Source organism: Pinus tabuliformis, chromosome 7, assembly GCF_031772625.1.
Source record: "Pinus tabuliformis cultivar Carrire ecotype Pingquan chromosome 7, CPIR1, whole genome shotgun sequence".
Classification (NCBI taxonomy): domain Eukaryota; kingdom Viridiplantae; phylum Streptophyta; class Pinopsida; order Pinales; family Pinaceae; genus Pinus; species Pinus tabuliformis.
In genome coordinates this window covers 1,862,570,400-1,862,587,232 of record NC_142293.1, presented here as the reverse complement: position 1 = coordinate 1,862,587,232, position 16,833 = coordinate 1,862,570,400, and the positions used below count along the sequence as shown (strand labels likewise).

Here is a 16,833-nt window from a genome sequence, read left to right as displayed (position 1 = left end):
TGTGCATCTGCGCACAGATTCACAACTTTGTAAAATAGTTGAAAAGGATCTGAACTGTCAAAATCTTACACGGTAAGCCTTTAAATCCCAGATAAGATTCATATGAAATTCCTCAAAGCGTAGTTCTGTTCCAAAGTTTTTGTATGGTAAGCTGAGAACTCTTCTAGATTGATCCTCTCTACAGTGCAATACCTGTAGCATTCGTGTAGCTGCAATCAAAGAATAAACTAAAAAGAAGCATGATTACACCTGCAGCTCTGGTTTCTGAATAGCTATAGATAATGAAGAGGTACCAATAAGAAGCAAAAAGAAAAATAAGCATTCCAAGGAATAAAATAGAAAGAAACATTTCTTTACCAACTTCAACTCTTCAAAAGCTTGAATAACAGATGTGAGTAAAAATTATATTTACTAACAGTAAAGAAACTGTATTTCTTTTAAGGATTGATAACAATACTTTGGGGGGAGAAGTGACAGTAGTAAGGTCATTGTATATGATAACCAATTAGAAAGCGCAAGCAAAAATATTATGTACCAGCTTAGCTTGGATTTAAAATTCTAGTTTGGCAAACTTATGAGAACATGAGTCAAGGTTATTTTTAGATAAACTTGGCAACAAAGGGACCCTATTCCCTTGATATACAGACTATTGCAACTGATTAATCATTATATATACATAGCTGGATGAATATAAAGTCAATTCATGTGGAAGGATCATCTCATAGGAGCTTTCCATTCTCCTAAATTTGTTCCACAGACTTAACTGCATGCTTTGCTATGACTGAGTCAGTGAGGTCATTGGAAATGGGAATACATATCAGTTGTGTCATAATAAATCATGTCCTGTCCAGTTTTGAGTGAAAATATCACTGCTTTCTGCATCATCTTCAACCCTTGGACTTTGGCAGCTTGAGTATATCTAACGGCAAAAACTGTAGATACAACTGCCATAATTCCCCAATGATAGAAATGAACCACTACCAACCAATTAAGGGCAAAAAAGCAGTCATTAAATTTAGTCTCCAAAAATGACCTCATGGTCAAGAAGTAATATAATTCAAATGCACCCTAAATGGTGATGGCCTTGCAACAAGCCCTTCAGGATACCAGCCTACTGTTGCTGCTTTTTTTTGTAGATTGTCAAATTCTCTCACCATGAAATCATGAGACAGTGCTAATTTCCCCCCTGCCATGCAATCGTTAACGATTTTTCTGGATTCAACACCCAAATGCCTTTCAAGCCAGTACAAGTGACAGATTTGGAACATTGCTCTCAGCATATCTCGAGGAGAAGCTTCATTCTTAAGAATAACCTAATCACAAATAAAAAATTATCCAATTGTTACTGCCAATCTCCCATGGACAAGTTTGAAAGAAGCATAAAAGGGGTCAGAATCTTGGCAACTTACCAGAAATTTACCCTCTTTTTCGGCCAAAAGATACTGTTCAGTTTGGTATAGATCATAGAGAGCATCTGCTTCTCCCTGACTAGAAATGACATTGCTAAATTTTGATCCTAACTGCAACCTGGCATAAATTTGTTCTGCTGCCTCCTTTGTTTCCGGAGAAAGTATCTGGCTGGATGATACCTAGAAATGGGATATTATAAAATGTTAAAAAAATGAAAGACTATAAGAATGCTAACCAAAGAAACAACATTTTCCAGGAAAGTTCATCATGCAAGAAAAATATAAACATGTTTAAATCTTGAAAAGGTTAAAGATAATGGCAATAATTTAGAATTGCTTAAGACATGATCCAAACATCAATTTCGTGAAGCATATCAATTTGGTTTAAACCTATTATGTGCTCTAGCAGACTTCTTAATAGAATACTAATAAACATGTGTGCACAAACAAATTTATTCAAGCTTCTACATACAACCCGTCCACAAGGAAACACTGAATACATTAACCTCACCATTGCTGCTGTAGATCAGCTCTAACAAGCAACTAAAGACAGCCATCAAGTTAAGAATAAATAATTCTGGCTTTAGATGCATGCCTACCCTCATCAGTGATCTATGAAGCTTAATTTTTTCATAATTTTTACTTCCTGCTTCACAAATCTATCTTGGATGCAATCATTACACATTCTGTTAAACAAAAATGGCCACCATTTAGTTCTATGGTCAATGACCATTTTCCCTTGGTCCTTTGATTCTTGTGAATGACTTGAAAGTTGAAGTAGAGTTGGAGGAACTGATGTCAGCATAGGTGCAGCAAATTTTCAAAATTTGAGGTTCAAGGTTTCAATAATTTAGGGTTTCAAAATCATATAGATGTAAAAAATATTGAAGTAGAGTTGGAGGTGTGAAAATTTCTGAATTTAACACATCAGAAATCCCTATTGCTATTTCTGGTTTATTATCTCCTACTTGTTCTTACAAGTTATTTAATCATATAAACATCGAAATAAACACAATAGCAGCTTTCACAAATATACAAACCAGCAACTACAATAAACTGAGACAACACAAGGGACACTGTTATTTTTGGACAATCGTCTCCGGAAAAACCCAATGCGGGAAAATCGGTGCAGCAGATGGAGGGTTTTATTATTATGCAATTTTCTGAATACAACTAGGGTGCCAGAAACGGCTCACCCAACAGAGAATGCCCTCGGCAGTAGTACCTCTCTTCGGAGACAGATATTCTGGCTAATCAACAACTGGATGAATAGCCCCACAGTGACTTCGACTGCTCCCTTAGCTGGACAATGAAAGCTGCTCCAAACTACCCTTAGGAACTGCGTCACCCTCCTACAGTTTTGCATTAGCTAATCAGCTCTCAGTCTGCCCCACGAAAAATTCCTCAGCGTCAACTCTGCAGCCCTCTGCGCTACCTGCGTCAGCCTCTTGGCTTTCATCGTCCTCTGCGCTGTCTCTCCGGCACAGCCTCTCTGCTATGTATACTTGGCCTTCTGTCGAATTGCCCCTCACTGCAACAAATCACTAACTCGATTTCTCAACAAACCCTGCCCCAAAAAATCAAATTGACTGATCAACTTGGTGTATCTCCAACTAACCCTCAAGCCTCCTCTTATACTTTTCCTGTTGACGATTCAACGACCGAGATTAAGTCCCTAATCAACGACTAAGATTAGATCTGGCTTGATCCTTGTTATTTAGAACTTTCTCACCCATATTCTATTAATACACATTAATATTTTAGTTTTGCTAAGTTTATACTTAGGAAACCCATTAAAAATATTAATTATTTTAATATCTCTCCATCCGGGTGGAATTTTCCCAAACGATTTCTGGGTCTTGGAGATCTCACGTGCCTTAGCTTCTCCACCAATTTTCATGGCTAGTGCACATCCGATGCTACCAAAAATCAACACTCCTTAGCGAGGAATGTGCTCTAGTAATGCTTCACCATAGAAACATCACATTGATCCTCCGCATCGGTACCTGTGCTGATGCTTGGCCTGCTGCCTCACATACACTGCACTGCTGCTTCCTGTACTGTTGCCCATGACATTGCCACTGCCACTGCTACATCTGTACTACATCTCCCTCTCAATATGCTGCATCATGCTGCCCATAGCACTGCCACCGCTAATTGTTGCATTGCAACTCAGTTACCTTGAAGTAAGTAACTGACTTCACCCAAACATTGACATTCTAGTCACACTGGAAGCCTCGTGATGTTGAAGCTACCTCTGCTGCTATCCTTTGCTCCCTCTGTTGCTACTGCATTGCTGCAAACACCTATGTGCCTCTCACACTACTGCAACCTCTACTACGCTGCTACAGACTTCTGCACTCTAGCCCTGCCTTGCTGCTCCACCACACTTTGCTCCACCTGACACCTGTCATCATGCTACTATCGTTAAGGGCTCTCGTAACCGGATGTGATCCAAGAGTTTGGGCATCTCAAGGATCCTGCCCCTGGTATGTAGTCCTCCTGACTACAACTCAATGTCTCCCCACCTCTTCTCTAGAGGTGCATGAACACTCATGGCACAATCGTCATCAGTCACGACCTCTTTCTTCGCCTTAGCTGGAGTTGCCTTTGAATTGGAAGCTTTTCCCTTGCCTTTCTTCCTAGGGGACTGAGATGCATAATGTCCCAACTCCCCATAGTTGAAGCACTTGACCTTGGAGATGTCATTTTTCTTCCTCTTCCCTTGTTGTCTCACAGATGCTAGAGTCACATCCTCCTCCTCCTCTTTCTTGACTCGAACTCCCTTACCACTACTCTCCGCCTTGGTCATCCTCCTGATCTCTTCCTGTCGAAGAGTTGCCCACATCTTCCCCCAACTGGGGAGAGTCGCTCTACCCAAGATGCTTTGGACAAATGTCTCCCAGTCCTCGAAGACTGCATTCAGAGCAATCCTGACCATAAACTCTGGATCCGGTGTAGACCCCACAAAAGTAAGCTGGTCCCGAATTTCTTGCAACCTGAGGAGGAAGGGATCTATCTCCTCTCCCTTCTTCATCTGATATGACCTCAGTTGATTCTCCAATAGCATCTTCCACTGCATGGAAGAGCCCTGGTATAAGGTGGTCAGGGTGTCCCACATCTCCTTTGTTGTGTTCTTTTCAGCGATATGTGCTATGACATGATCTTTGACCCCGTCTAGGATCATGCACTTCGCCCTCGCCTGAGCCTCCTCATACTTCTCATTCTCAGCTGGGTCAACTGGGATAGCTACTACTTTCAAGGCATAGTCCTTGATGCGATGTTTGTCCATGACTGCTAGGATCTTGGCCTTCCAGATGAAAAAATTGGAAGCCCCGTCCAATTTGTCATGATCCCTTAGTCCGCTCACTGCCATCTCTGCTCCTCTTCGGGAACCCCTCTGAGTCCTGATTTCCCTCTTGGAAATTCTTTGGCCAATTGTCGAACCACTCCTCTCCAATCCTACTTTGCAACTGCAACTTGGATTTGGATTCCTTGGCTAGAAATCCGTCGAGGTAGTGATTCCCTCTACCTTGGTTCTGTCTCCTTAGACACTGTTCTGCACCTAACAGAAACAACGTCCCACCAGCGCCTCAAATCACAATCTGCACAACTCCCTTAGCCCCAACATCTGAAGAATCTGATCCCTTCAGGCTCTGCGCAATCACTGCTTGGGTGAAATTTGCTCCTCCTGGCCACAACGTCGATCCTTCTTGGCTGAGAAAGATGACCGGAAACTGCATAGGCCTGATCTGCACCTCTTTGCCTTTGCGCTGGCCCCTCTCCTGGCTCGAAATGCTGATGAAGCTCTGCGTGAGCCTTTGCATCACTCTCTAAGCACCATGTCACCTCTTCTCTTTCCGCTTCAACTCTGGAACAACACTGTCTCTCGGGGTAGCTGCTTCTGCTGCAAATTTTTCAAATTTCTTCTGCTGACGTCTCCAATCCCCCTGTGATCTACAATCTCTCTGATACCATATGAAAAATTCTGAATTTAACACATCAGAAATCCCTACTGCTATTTATGGTTTATTATCTCCTACTTGTTCTTACAAGTTATTTAATCATATAAACATCGGAATAAACACAATAGCAGCCTTCACAAATATACAGACCAACAACTGAAATAAATTGAGACAACACAAGGGACACCGTTATTTTTGGACAATTGTCCCCGGAAAAACCCAATGCAGGAAAACCAGTGCAGCAAATAGAGGGTTTTATTATTATGCAGTTTTCTAAATACAATTGTGCCAGAAATGGCTCACCCAATAGAGAATGCCCTCGGTAGTAGTCCTCTCTTCGGAGACAGATATTCCAGCTAATCAGCAATCGGATGAATAGCCCCACAGTGACTTCGATTGCTCCCTTAGTTGGATAGCAAAAGCTGCTCCAAACTACCCTTAGGAACTGCGTCACCACCCTACGACTCTTCGTCAGCTAATCAACTCTCAGTCTGCCCCATGAAAATTCCTCTGCGCAACATCTTCAGCTCAGCGTCAGCTCTGCAGCCCTTTGCACTGCTTGCGTCAACCTCTTGGCCTTCTGCGTCCTTTGTGCTGGCCTCCTCAGCCTCTGCATTAGCCTTCTTAGGCTCAACGCTATCTCTCCGACACTCTCTTTGCCTCTCTGCTATGTATTCTCAACCTTCTGCTGAGCTGCCCCTCGCTGCAACAGATCACTAACACGATTTCTCAGCAAACCTTGCCACAGAAAATCGAATTGACTGATCAACTTGGTGTATCTCCAACTGACCCTCAAGTCTCTCTTATACTTTTCATGTTGATGACTCAACGGCTGAGATTAAGTCCCTAATCAACGGCTAAAATTAGGTCTGGCTTGATCCTCGTTATTTAGAACTTTCTCACCCATATTATATTAATACACATTAATATTTTAATTTTCCTAAGTTTATAGTTAGGAACCCCATTAAAAATATTAATTATTCTAATATCTCTCCATCCGGGTGGAATTTCCCCAAACCATTTCTGGGTCTTGGAGATCTCATGTGCCTTAGCCACTCCACCAATTTTCATGGCTAGAGCACATCCGATGCTACCAAAAATCAACAGGAGGAACTAATGTTAGCATAGGTGCAGCAAAGTTTCAAGATTTGAGGTTCAAGGTTTCAATAATTTAGGGTTTCAAAATCATATAGATGTAAAAAATATAAATAAATCAAATAATCTAGTAAATACTACAAAATTAAGAATTATGAAATGAGTTCAATAGATTAATATAATAGAATTCTTGAAGCATCAATATAGTCATTTTGAAGTTTATAACTAAATTTAAAGGTTTTTAATTTTTCATTTGTTATATAAAATTTTGTATTTCATTGAATTATTAGTAAGATCCAATGTTATCAGATTTGGATCAGAACCAGTGGAACCACTTGGTCCAATTGGTTTCGAGGCAAAACTCGTCCAACCAGTTGGCCTGAACTAGAAAAGGGCAATTCGGTGCCGAAATGGCCATTTTTCATAGAGTCGGCTAGTTTTGTATGGAAAACCAATTGGTTCCGTATAACGCAACTAACAACCCTTGGAACTTGTTGCTGCAAAATCTAGCAAGCTCGGTGCAAAGCCTCATTGGGTGGGGCTAGACCTTATGGTAGCCAGAGAAAGGGTTTCTATTGTGACCTCAACAACCTTTTTCCTGCTCTTTACTAGTATTCAATCACAAGGGAGGCTTCTCTAGATCACCTAAAGGATATTCTAACGCTATGACTCAAGGTGATGAATAAGAGGTCAAATATGGATAGAGTAGAGGCAAGGCCTAGAGAGGCTTAGATGTTCTCTACTAGGGTTCAAATACTCTATGTCTCGATCAAAGATAAAGTTGCTATAAATTAGGGTTTGATTGATATGCAATGATTGTTGAAATATTGTAGCTCCGGCCGGTATTTAAGTCAACAAAATCAAAAGGAATTAAATGGATATTTTATTCTTCATGCAAGCTCCAAATTGGACAGGTCGGCCCTGTTGTCGCCCAAATTATACATGCGAGATGCAACAACGCTTAGGGAGGGGGTTGTCACTTTGATCCCCGCCCTCTTCGTTCTAGTTGTCTCCCTACAACAAGCTTTGGGGGGTAGTCCCTATGCAATGTGAAGATGAGAGACACAACAAGTTTGAGAGACACAACTGAATGAACTAGCAACTTCGTTAATTTAGTAAGTTAAAGATTATATTAGATTTATGTTGAAAGACCAGTGCCTTAATGGAGTCAAATACTTGTTTTATATTGAATTATTTTCCTAAGATTTAAGTGAGATGCAAAATCTTGGTTTATTTTAAGTTATACACCTACGTAGGTGAATCCTTCCATTCAACTGTTTTGAAGTTAGTCTCTAGAGTAGGTTGCGAGAGAGAAACCAAGGGGAAGCAAGCTATGGCTTGATTAACGACCCCTCTCCTTGAGTTCTAACGACCTGATGCATCGGGCCCTGCAAAGAGTGTGGCTTTGACGACTGCAAGGGCATCGTGTTAACCACTAAAGGGGTTCTAGACTTCGCACGCTGGGTAAGGAAGGTGGACCTATCTCTCTATCGACCAAGCTTATGAGTTACGAATATAAATTATATAAAATAAAATGAATATAAATAATAAATTATCAAAATAATGATTATCTTAAATAGTCATTAGTTAAGTGAAAAAGCATGTCTAAAAGACATGCCCAATCATGAAAGGACACTTGCCTAGGTATATAAGCAGGGCCTCATTGTAACATTCATCATCCTTGTACATTTCATATTATTAATAAAATATTATTTATAAATACCCTTGTGTATTTTATATTTAAGAGCACAAACAACTGTAAGTTTTGTTGCTTCAGTGGTATCAAAGCCATGCGAGCCTTTGGACGTTATTCGTTGCACAATATACCATTACGTTATTGTCCGGAAATCATTGAGCAGTTAAGTGAAATTCAAGAAACGTTTCAGCAATTAAAAAAATCATGTGCAAAATTTACAGCATGTCTAAAGGAAGAATACATTAACATGAAAGGAACTAACATTAAAGAATGTTTTAACCAAGGAAATGTTGTTGAACATGTTGAATTACGAAATCCTCAAGGTGACATAGATAAGACAGTTGAAGAAGATGATAAAAATGAATCGACAGAAATTATTCATGAAAAATCACTACATTCTGCAGAAGACCAGGAAGAGGTTATGTCAATTTTAGATTATGATGAGAATGAAGATGATCTTAAAGATGAAGATGGCCTGGATTATAATAATGGTAAAGAACATTGTGATGATGCTTTTCAACAGTAACTAACAAGGTCGCCTTTGGTAAGAAGGTCAATGTTTCCAATTTCACGAAAAAGACCTCTGCAAGCCATGACTTTTAAAAGTGCAATTATGAAATTTCTCCCTCCAAGAAGTTCATGTCAACCATTAAATTGGATGAAGACTTGTAATTCCGAACTTTCATTACCTCAAAACCTTGATGATCACAAGCACAACAGGGGTTACACTTTCATGGAAAATATAACAAATGGTTCAGCTACACTAAAGGATTTGCAACCACAGTTTCCAGATATTAAGGGATTTTTAGTAGATGTAAGGTCAACACTCCTAAGTACCTATGATGTAGAGTATGAGAGAAATCCATTTGAGGGTTTAGTGGCAGTTCCTAAGAAGAGCATAAAATGTTTAAATTTTGCTTCAGTTTTAAGTGGATATGGTTCAAAGTCAGATTGGAAGGTGCTTATCATGGACAAAGTAATTGTCAAAGTGATGTCCTGTTCTTGCAAGATGGCTGATATAACCGAGGAAGGCATCTCATTGGTCGAGGACTTAAGTAAGCGGAGGCAACCTCTTCCCACTATGGAGGTTGTCTATTTTATTCAACCAACAAGGGAAAGTGTTTCTATGTTTATTTCTGACATGACAGGAAGGTCTCCATTATACAAAAAGGCATGTGTGTTCTTCAGTTCACCTATTTCAAGAGATTTACTGCAACTTATCAAAAAGGATACAAGTTTATTATACAAAATATCAACTATGAGAGATGAATTTGGAGTACCTAGCTATTGATGCTCAGGGATTTTCTACAGAATGAGAAGGCACTTGAGCAACTATTTGCAAAGCAGAGTGATAAAAGTCAAGACTATAAAGTTTGCATTAACACCATGGCCAACCGACTTGCCACTGTTTTTGCATCTATGAAGGAATTCCCAACAGTCAAATTTTGTGTCCCCAAATCCGCTGAAGATACAACAATGTTGACCACTTTCCGTGAATTAGTTTCTACCAAACTTGCAACGGAACTATTGGATTACCTTTGTCAAATACAAATCAACAATACCAAATTATCCACAGACAGAAACTTGTGAATTGCTCATTGTTGATGAATCAAATGATCCAATTGTTGAAGAATCTAGGGCCATTAGGTGTAGTGTGATTCTTCTTGACTTGATAACAATTTGTGGAGTCTTTTTACTTTTCTTGTTAGCTTAATCTTCTTCTTCTTATTAATGCATGTGTGTGTACTTCATCAAACTGCTATCAAAAAACATAAGAACAAGAACACAAGATGTTGGCTCTCTGGTAGGGCCAAAACCTCTCTTCTCTTGAGAGGAAAACCCTTTAGTAAGTTTTTCTTATTGAAACTTCTTATTGATCAATGCCAAACCCTAGACCCTTGACTAGGATGTCCTCCAAGCACAAGTCAAGTCCTTCCCTTTTTTGCACTATGTTCCCCGACACATGGACTTCCTCCTTCCGACACTTTGCTCCCTAGCACTTCGTCCTTTTTCTTCGCTACTTTGTCTAGAGATAGACCTCGGCTATGTTACCTTCTTGATGAGATATTCTTCTTCCTTGTTACCTTCTTGATGAGATATTCTTCTTCCTTTCTTCAAGATGTTCTTCACTTAAGGAGACACCCTTCTCTTGATCCAACGAGACTCTTCTTGAAGTATAGGTGTATGACTGTACAACTGCCCTAGTTTTCTCACGTGTGGTACATACCCTAGAGAATTAGGGTCCTTTTCCTTCGCTAGAGAGATAGGCTTTTTTGCTTGACTTGGGAGGCCTTGTAGGCCTAGTTTCAAGCCCAAACAATACTCGTTCATGGACTGTTTGACTTTGCTGTCATACCCGCAGACTTGACCTCCTTTTCTTCACATGTGTGATTGTTTCTAGCCCTAGAAACAGTGCTCTTCACTTTGGTTTTTCTCCTCCTTCCTTCATTGCACTAGGATACCTCCTTTTCGTCCTTCGTTACCCTTTTTCTTGCCTCTTCTCTTCGCAGATTTCAGAGATGCTTGGTTGACGTTGTGAGGGAGTGGACAACATCTATATATATATTATAGAGGATTGTCCCTCCTTTAGGCCGACTTGTCTATTTCTTCATCTTTTTGCTGCTTGAAGGATGTCGTTGCAAGGAGGAGACTTTGACTTTGCTTGGAGGTATTCCTTTTGACTCTAATACAATTATATACATGGTGTAACATGCCCTTAAGGTCTTCAACATTTTCTTTTGACTCCTTGACTCACCTATAACACTTAACATGTGCTAGACCTATTTCAATGAGCAAGAAGCTCATTGACATATATTATACAAATAATATTTCTTTTCTTGAATATGTACAAATATCAAAAGTACATTTATGAAGACTAAACCTAGTTACATTTCCTTCCACACCAATTGCTCCAGTGATAAATGAATGGACATATGATGCTATGTGTCATGATCTAATGAATATGGAAGGAAATAAGTATGTTTATGAGATGAATACTCGTAAAGGAAGAAAAGAAAAAAAAGAGGTTCTTTTGAAGGAGCACGACCTAGTTTGACTTGAATTGTGTGATCTCCATTTTGCAGAAGCAAGCTTGCAGTTGCATGAAAATATGTCTCAATTTGGGTCAATGAACAAAACAGTCTGATCTATAGCTTCTAAGCAGTCTCAATATCATTGGTAATCATTGGAAAGTTGAATGCATTAATTTTCTAGCTTATTTTGGGCATTGTACATTGTCATTTGACTGCTTATATAAAATTGCAGACCTCTGAAAACAAGGTTGAGCGATAATATATCACATATAGGTCTCTAAAATTGGCTAATAAGCTCTTGTAATTCATAATCATTTGCGGTTGAGGTGATTTTGGACTTCAAATTTGGACATTGGTATCTAGTTTCACTCTTGCATTCACACATAAGTGCTCCAATTGAATTGATAAGTGTTCGGTTAATTGTGCTAAGGTGACATTGTGATCTCGTTGCTATTATCACTGTTGGATAAATAGATAGATTACTCATTCGTGAATTGATTATCCCTTGTGAATTTCATAATCAAGTTTAATCATAAGTTTGATAAGAAAATCTAATTGTGTATCTTGGAATAGTGGTTATTCATTAACTATAATCTTGAAGTTGCTAATTGTATCGAAGTAGCATTAATCTTGTCTCTTAAGCAATTGTCTATTGATATTACTTGTCACATTTTCTGGCAACGTTAAGCTTAAGCATATTTCTCCTGTGGTTGGGATTATCATTCATATATTGTTTAAGTACTCTATTGTCATAATCAAAGATCATTTGTATTTGAGTACTTGAGTAATTAAGTGATCTCACCTTAAGAGAACTCACCCATCTCTTGCACTTGCATACTAGGATTAGTATCTTGAATTAATTAATTTACTTCCAAGCTTAAGCTTGGTCGATAGAGACATAGGCCCACCTTTCTCATCTAGCTTGAGGAGTTTAGCACCTCTTTAGTGGTTAAGACAGTGACCTTGTTGTCGTCAAAGCCACAGTCTCTACAGCAGCAGAGGCATCAGGTTGTTAGAACCTAACGGGAGGTATCGTTAACCAAGTCTTTGCTTGCTTCCCCTTGGCTTCTCTCTCACAACCTAATCTAGCTTCAAAACAGTTAAGACGAAGGACACATTTAGATTAGGCATATAACTTAAAATAAACCAAGATTTTGCATTTCACCTAGATTGTAAGGGCTTGCATCTCATTTAGGATAGTGAAGCATCCTTAAGCACCAATTGTTCATCTGGTAACTTGGTAATAATTTGTTTTAAGCAAGTAGTTGACTACATTCAAGGCACTAGTCTTCATAATATTGTTTAAGTACTCTATTGTCATAATCAAAGATCATTTGTATTTGAGTACTTGAGTAATTAAGTGATCTCACCTTAAGAGCACTCACCCATCTCTTGCACTTACATACTAGGATTAGTATCTTGAATTAATTAATATACTTCCAAGCTTAAGCTTGGTCGATAGAGACATAGGCCCACCTTTCTCATCTAGCTTGAGGAGTTTAGCACCTCTTTAGTGGTTAAGACGGTGACCTTGTTGTCGTTAAAGCCATAGTCTCTGCAACAGTAGAGGCATCAGGTGGTTAGAACCTAACAGGAGGTATCGTTAACCAAGTCTTTGCTTGCTTCCCCTTGGCTTCTCTCTCACAACCTAATCTAGCTTCAAAACAATTAAGACGAAGGACACATTTAGATTAGGCATATAACTTAAAAAAAACCAAGATTTTGCATTTCGCTTAGATTGTAGGGCTTGCATCTCATTTAGGATAGTGAAGCATCCTTAAGCACCAATTGTTCATCTGATAACTTGGTAATAATTTGTTTTAAGCAAGTAGTTGACTCCATTCAAGGCATTGGTCTTCATAATATTGTTTAAGTACTATATTGTCATAATCGAAGATCATTTGTATTTGAGTACTTGAGTAATTAAGTGATCTCATCTTAAGAGCACTCACCCATCTCTTGCACTTGCATACTAGGATTAGTATCTTGAATTAATTAATTTACTTCCAAGCTTAAGCTTGGTCGATAGAGACATAGGCCACCTTTCTCATCTAGCTTGAAGAGTTTAGCACCTCTTTAGTGGTTAAGACGGTGACCTTGTTGTCGTCAAAGCCAAAGTCTCTGTAGCAGGAAAAGCATCGGGTGGATAGAACCTAACGGGAGGTATCGTTAACCAAGTCTTTGCTTGCTTCCCCTTGACTTCTCTCTCACAACCTAATCTAGCTTCAAAACAGTTAAGACAAAGGACACATTTAGATTAGGCATATAACTTAAAATAGACCAAGATTTTGCATTTCACCTACATTGTAGGGCTTGCATCTCATTTAGGATATTGAAGCATCCTTAAGCACCAATTGTTCATCTGATAACTTGGTAATAATTTGTTTTAAGCAAATAGTTGATTCCATTCAAGGCACTGGTCTTCATAATAAATCTAATCAAATCACTTAACTTGCTAATTCAACCAAGTTGTTAGGCCATTCAGTTGTGTCTCCCAGACTTGTTGGTAGCTAACAAGACTCCTACCTTCACATTTCATTGGGACTACCCCCATAGCTTGTTGTAAGGAGACAACTAGAACATAGAGGGCAGGGATCAGAGTGACAACCCCCACCCTGAGTCGTTGTCGCATCTTGCCTGTATATTTTGGGCGACAACAAGCCCCACCAAGAAAAGGGGTTTCACACTTGGGCAAAACCCACTTGATAAGACACATATAAATTGACAAAGAGACATCCTCATTTGGCATCATCAACTCGACTTCTCTCAAGCAAATTTGATCTTTTGTTCACATGTGCAAAGGAGGAAGAGATCTGAAGTTTCACCAACGAACCTTGACTTTGACCATAATTGATTTTGATTATTTATGGGTTGTGTTGACTGAATCCTTGACTATCCTTTGGGGTAGCATCGAATGTGCTCTAGCCACGAAATTTGGTGGAGAGGTTGTGGCACATGAGATCTCCAAGACCCAAAAGGATTTGGGTAGATTCTAAACAGTTCAGGAGATATCAAAATAATTAATATTTTTAATAGAGACCCTAAGTCTAAACTTAGGGAAAATAAAATATTAATGTGTATTAATATGAAATTATATTAGAATGGTACAAAAGACATGGATCAAGCCAGATCTAATCTTAGCCGTTGATTAGAAACTTAATCTCGGCCGTTGATTTGTCAACAACGAAAGTATAAGAGGAGGCTTGAGGGTCACTTGGAGAACACACTGAGGGAGACCAGTCAGTTCAATTTCTGGAGCGGGGTTTGCTAAGAAATTGAACCAGTGGTCTGGAGAGCAGTCAGGAGGCAACAAGTATGGAACAGAGAGACGGGAGATCAGCGAGGAGGCAGAAGAGGCAGACGCAGAGCTAGAGGAAGCCACGCAGAGGCAGCGGAGACTGCGCAAAACCAAAAGGGCCTGCATCATCCACACAGAGGCTGCAGGAGTGACGCAGAAGGCCAAAGAGGCTGCGCAGAGCCTCAGTAGGCTGACGCAGAGGGTTTCAGGTTGACGCAGAGGTCAATAAGGCCTACGCTGGATTCAGAAGAACTGCTGGAAATTTGTCTATCTGTGGGTAAGCTAGTTTGGCACCCTGTTGTACTAGAAAATTGTTGAATAATAAAAATCCTCCCTTGCTGCACCGGTTTTCCCACATTGGGTTTTTCGGGGGACATTAGTCCAAAATAACTGTGTCAATGTGTGCATATGTTTGTTTCTGTATCACTGTGTGATATCTGCAGCAGTGTTTATTTTAATGTTTTTTTAAGTAATTTCATGAATAACTTATGATGAAATAAGTAGGAAAAGTAAATCAGTTGTTGTAGTGATAGAATTTTCACATGGTATCAGAGGGAGTAATCAGAGACAGAAAGGGAAAATCAGTTATGGGTCGAGATCACGATGCAGAGGGATCCACCTCAGGGGACTCACGCAGATTATCAGAAGATTGCATAAGAGAGAGAGAGTTCAATTTCTCTATGTTGGCTTCCAGGTTGGAAGAAGTGGTGTGCATGACTAGTGCTGCATCATCAAAAGTATGGTATATAAACAGTGGAGCTTCGTGGCATATGACAGGAATCAGGGAGTGTTTCTCAGAATATCGAGAAGAGAAGGTGAACTTTCAAATCACCATGGGGAACAAGGCAAAGTGTACTCCAGTAGGAAAGGGTACCATAGTTTTTCAGACAGAATCAGGAGAGCGGTTCCGTGCCACAAATGTACTGCATGTATCAGGATTGGGGATGAACTTACTTTCCGTGTCACAACTACAAGGCAAGGGCTATGACATCTACTTCATCAAGGAAAAGGTATACGTCAAACACCCGAGCTGAAAAAAGAAAGTGCAGATCGGGTTCAAAAGTAATCGGTTGTATAAACTACAACTAGAATCTCCAATGGCACTAATAAGCAGTGATGGGGACAAAGACTTGAACAAACTATGGCATAGAAGGATGGGTCACTTGCACCATGGAACTCTGAGAATTCTCAGGAGAACTATAACAGGAGTTCCGGATCTGAGTACGGAACGAGATGATGTATGCAGGGGATGCGCTCTCGGAAAGTATGCCAAGCCGGCATTTCCCAGGAGCAACCACAAGGCCAAGAGTGTACTAGGATTGATACACTCAGATATCTACGAACCTATGTTTTTCAAAGCTCTCAGCAGTGCCGAGTATTTCCTTACCTTCATTGATGACCACTCAAGGAAAACTTGGATCTATTTTCTGAAAACCAAGGATGAGGTTTTATGTCGATTCAAGGAGTTCGAGAATCTGACAGGTAAGAAAATAAAAGTCTTGCACTCAGATATTGGTGGAGAGTATGTTGATAAGGACTTCACTGATTATTGCACTAAGGAGGGCATTAGAAGAGAGTAGACAACTCCCTACAATCCGGAGCAGAATGGGGTGGCAGAAAGGAAAAACAGGACTATTGTAGAAACAACTAGGGCCATGTTGTATGATCAGGATATGCCAAAATTCCTGTGGGCGGAGGCATGCAACACAGCTGTCTACGTTCAGAACAGGACTCCTCATCGGGCATTGGGCAAGATTACTCCAGAGAAAGTCTTCACTGGGAAGACACCTGAAGTCAGTTATTTCAGGATATTTGGGAGTTTATCATATTGTTGCATACCTGAAGAAAAGAGGAAGAAGTTGGATCACATTGCAGAAAAGGGGTATCTGGTAGGATATAGCAAGAACGCTAAGGCTTACAAAATCTATCTTCCAGGGAGCAGGAAGGTAGTAGTACGACGAGATGTAAAGTTCATGGAGGACAAAGCTTTCAAAAGATCTTGCGAAATGCCTTCCGAGGAGCAGTCGAAAAAGGATTCATTGGTCATGCCTCTTCAACCAACGGAAGTGAAGGATTCTTCCTCAAATCAGGAAGATTCTCAGGATGAGGAGCGAACAGAAGCACCTGTTGGCAAAGGAAGAACCAGCAGGGAACTTCGTCAGATTCTGCGTGATGCAGAGAACTTCATCGGAGAGCCAAGGAACAATAAAAGGGAGCGAAAACAACTAGACAAGTATCAGGCATTAGTAGCTCAAGATGGGGGCCTGCCAACTTCAAGGATGCAGCTCAGCATCAGGTCTGGCTAGATGCGATGGTGGAGGAGTATAACTCCATAATG

At 40.0% G+C, this 16,833-nt stretch overlaps 1 protein-coding gene across 1 annotated transcript in view; it reads right to left on the bottom strand.

The window, feature by feature from the left end:
* Positions 1-392: 392 nt before the first annotated feature.
* The window catches only part of RUS1 (root UVB sensitive-like protein (Protein of unknown function, DUF647)), a 268,404-nt gene continuing 251,963 nt past the window's right edge, over positions 393-16,833 (bottom strand). Inside the window, exons 7-8 of the mRNA XM_089460589.1 lie at positions 1,410-1,589; positions 393-1,313 (exon numbers count right to left, since the gene is read on the bottom strand). Coding sequence (XP_089316715.1) covers positions 1,041-1,313; positions 1,410-1,589 — 453 coding nt within the window. The 3' untranslated portion in view covers positions 393-1,040. The remainder of the gene's footprint in view (positions 1,314-1,409; positions 1,590-16,833) is intronic.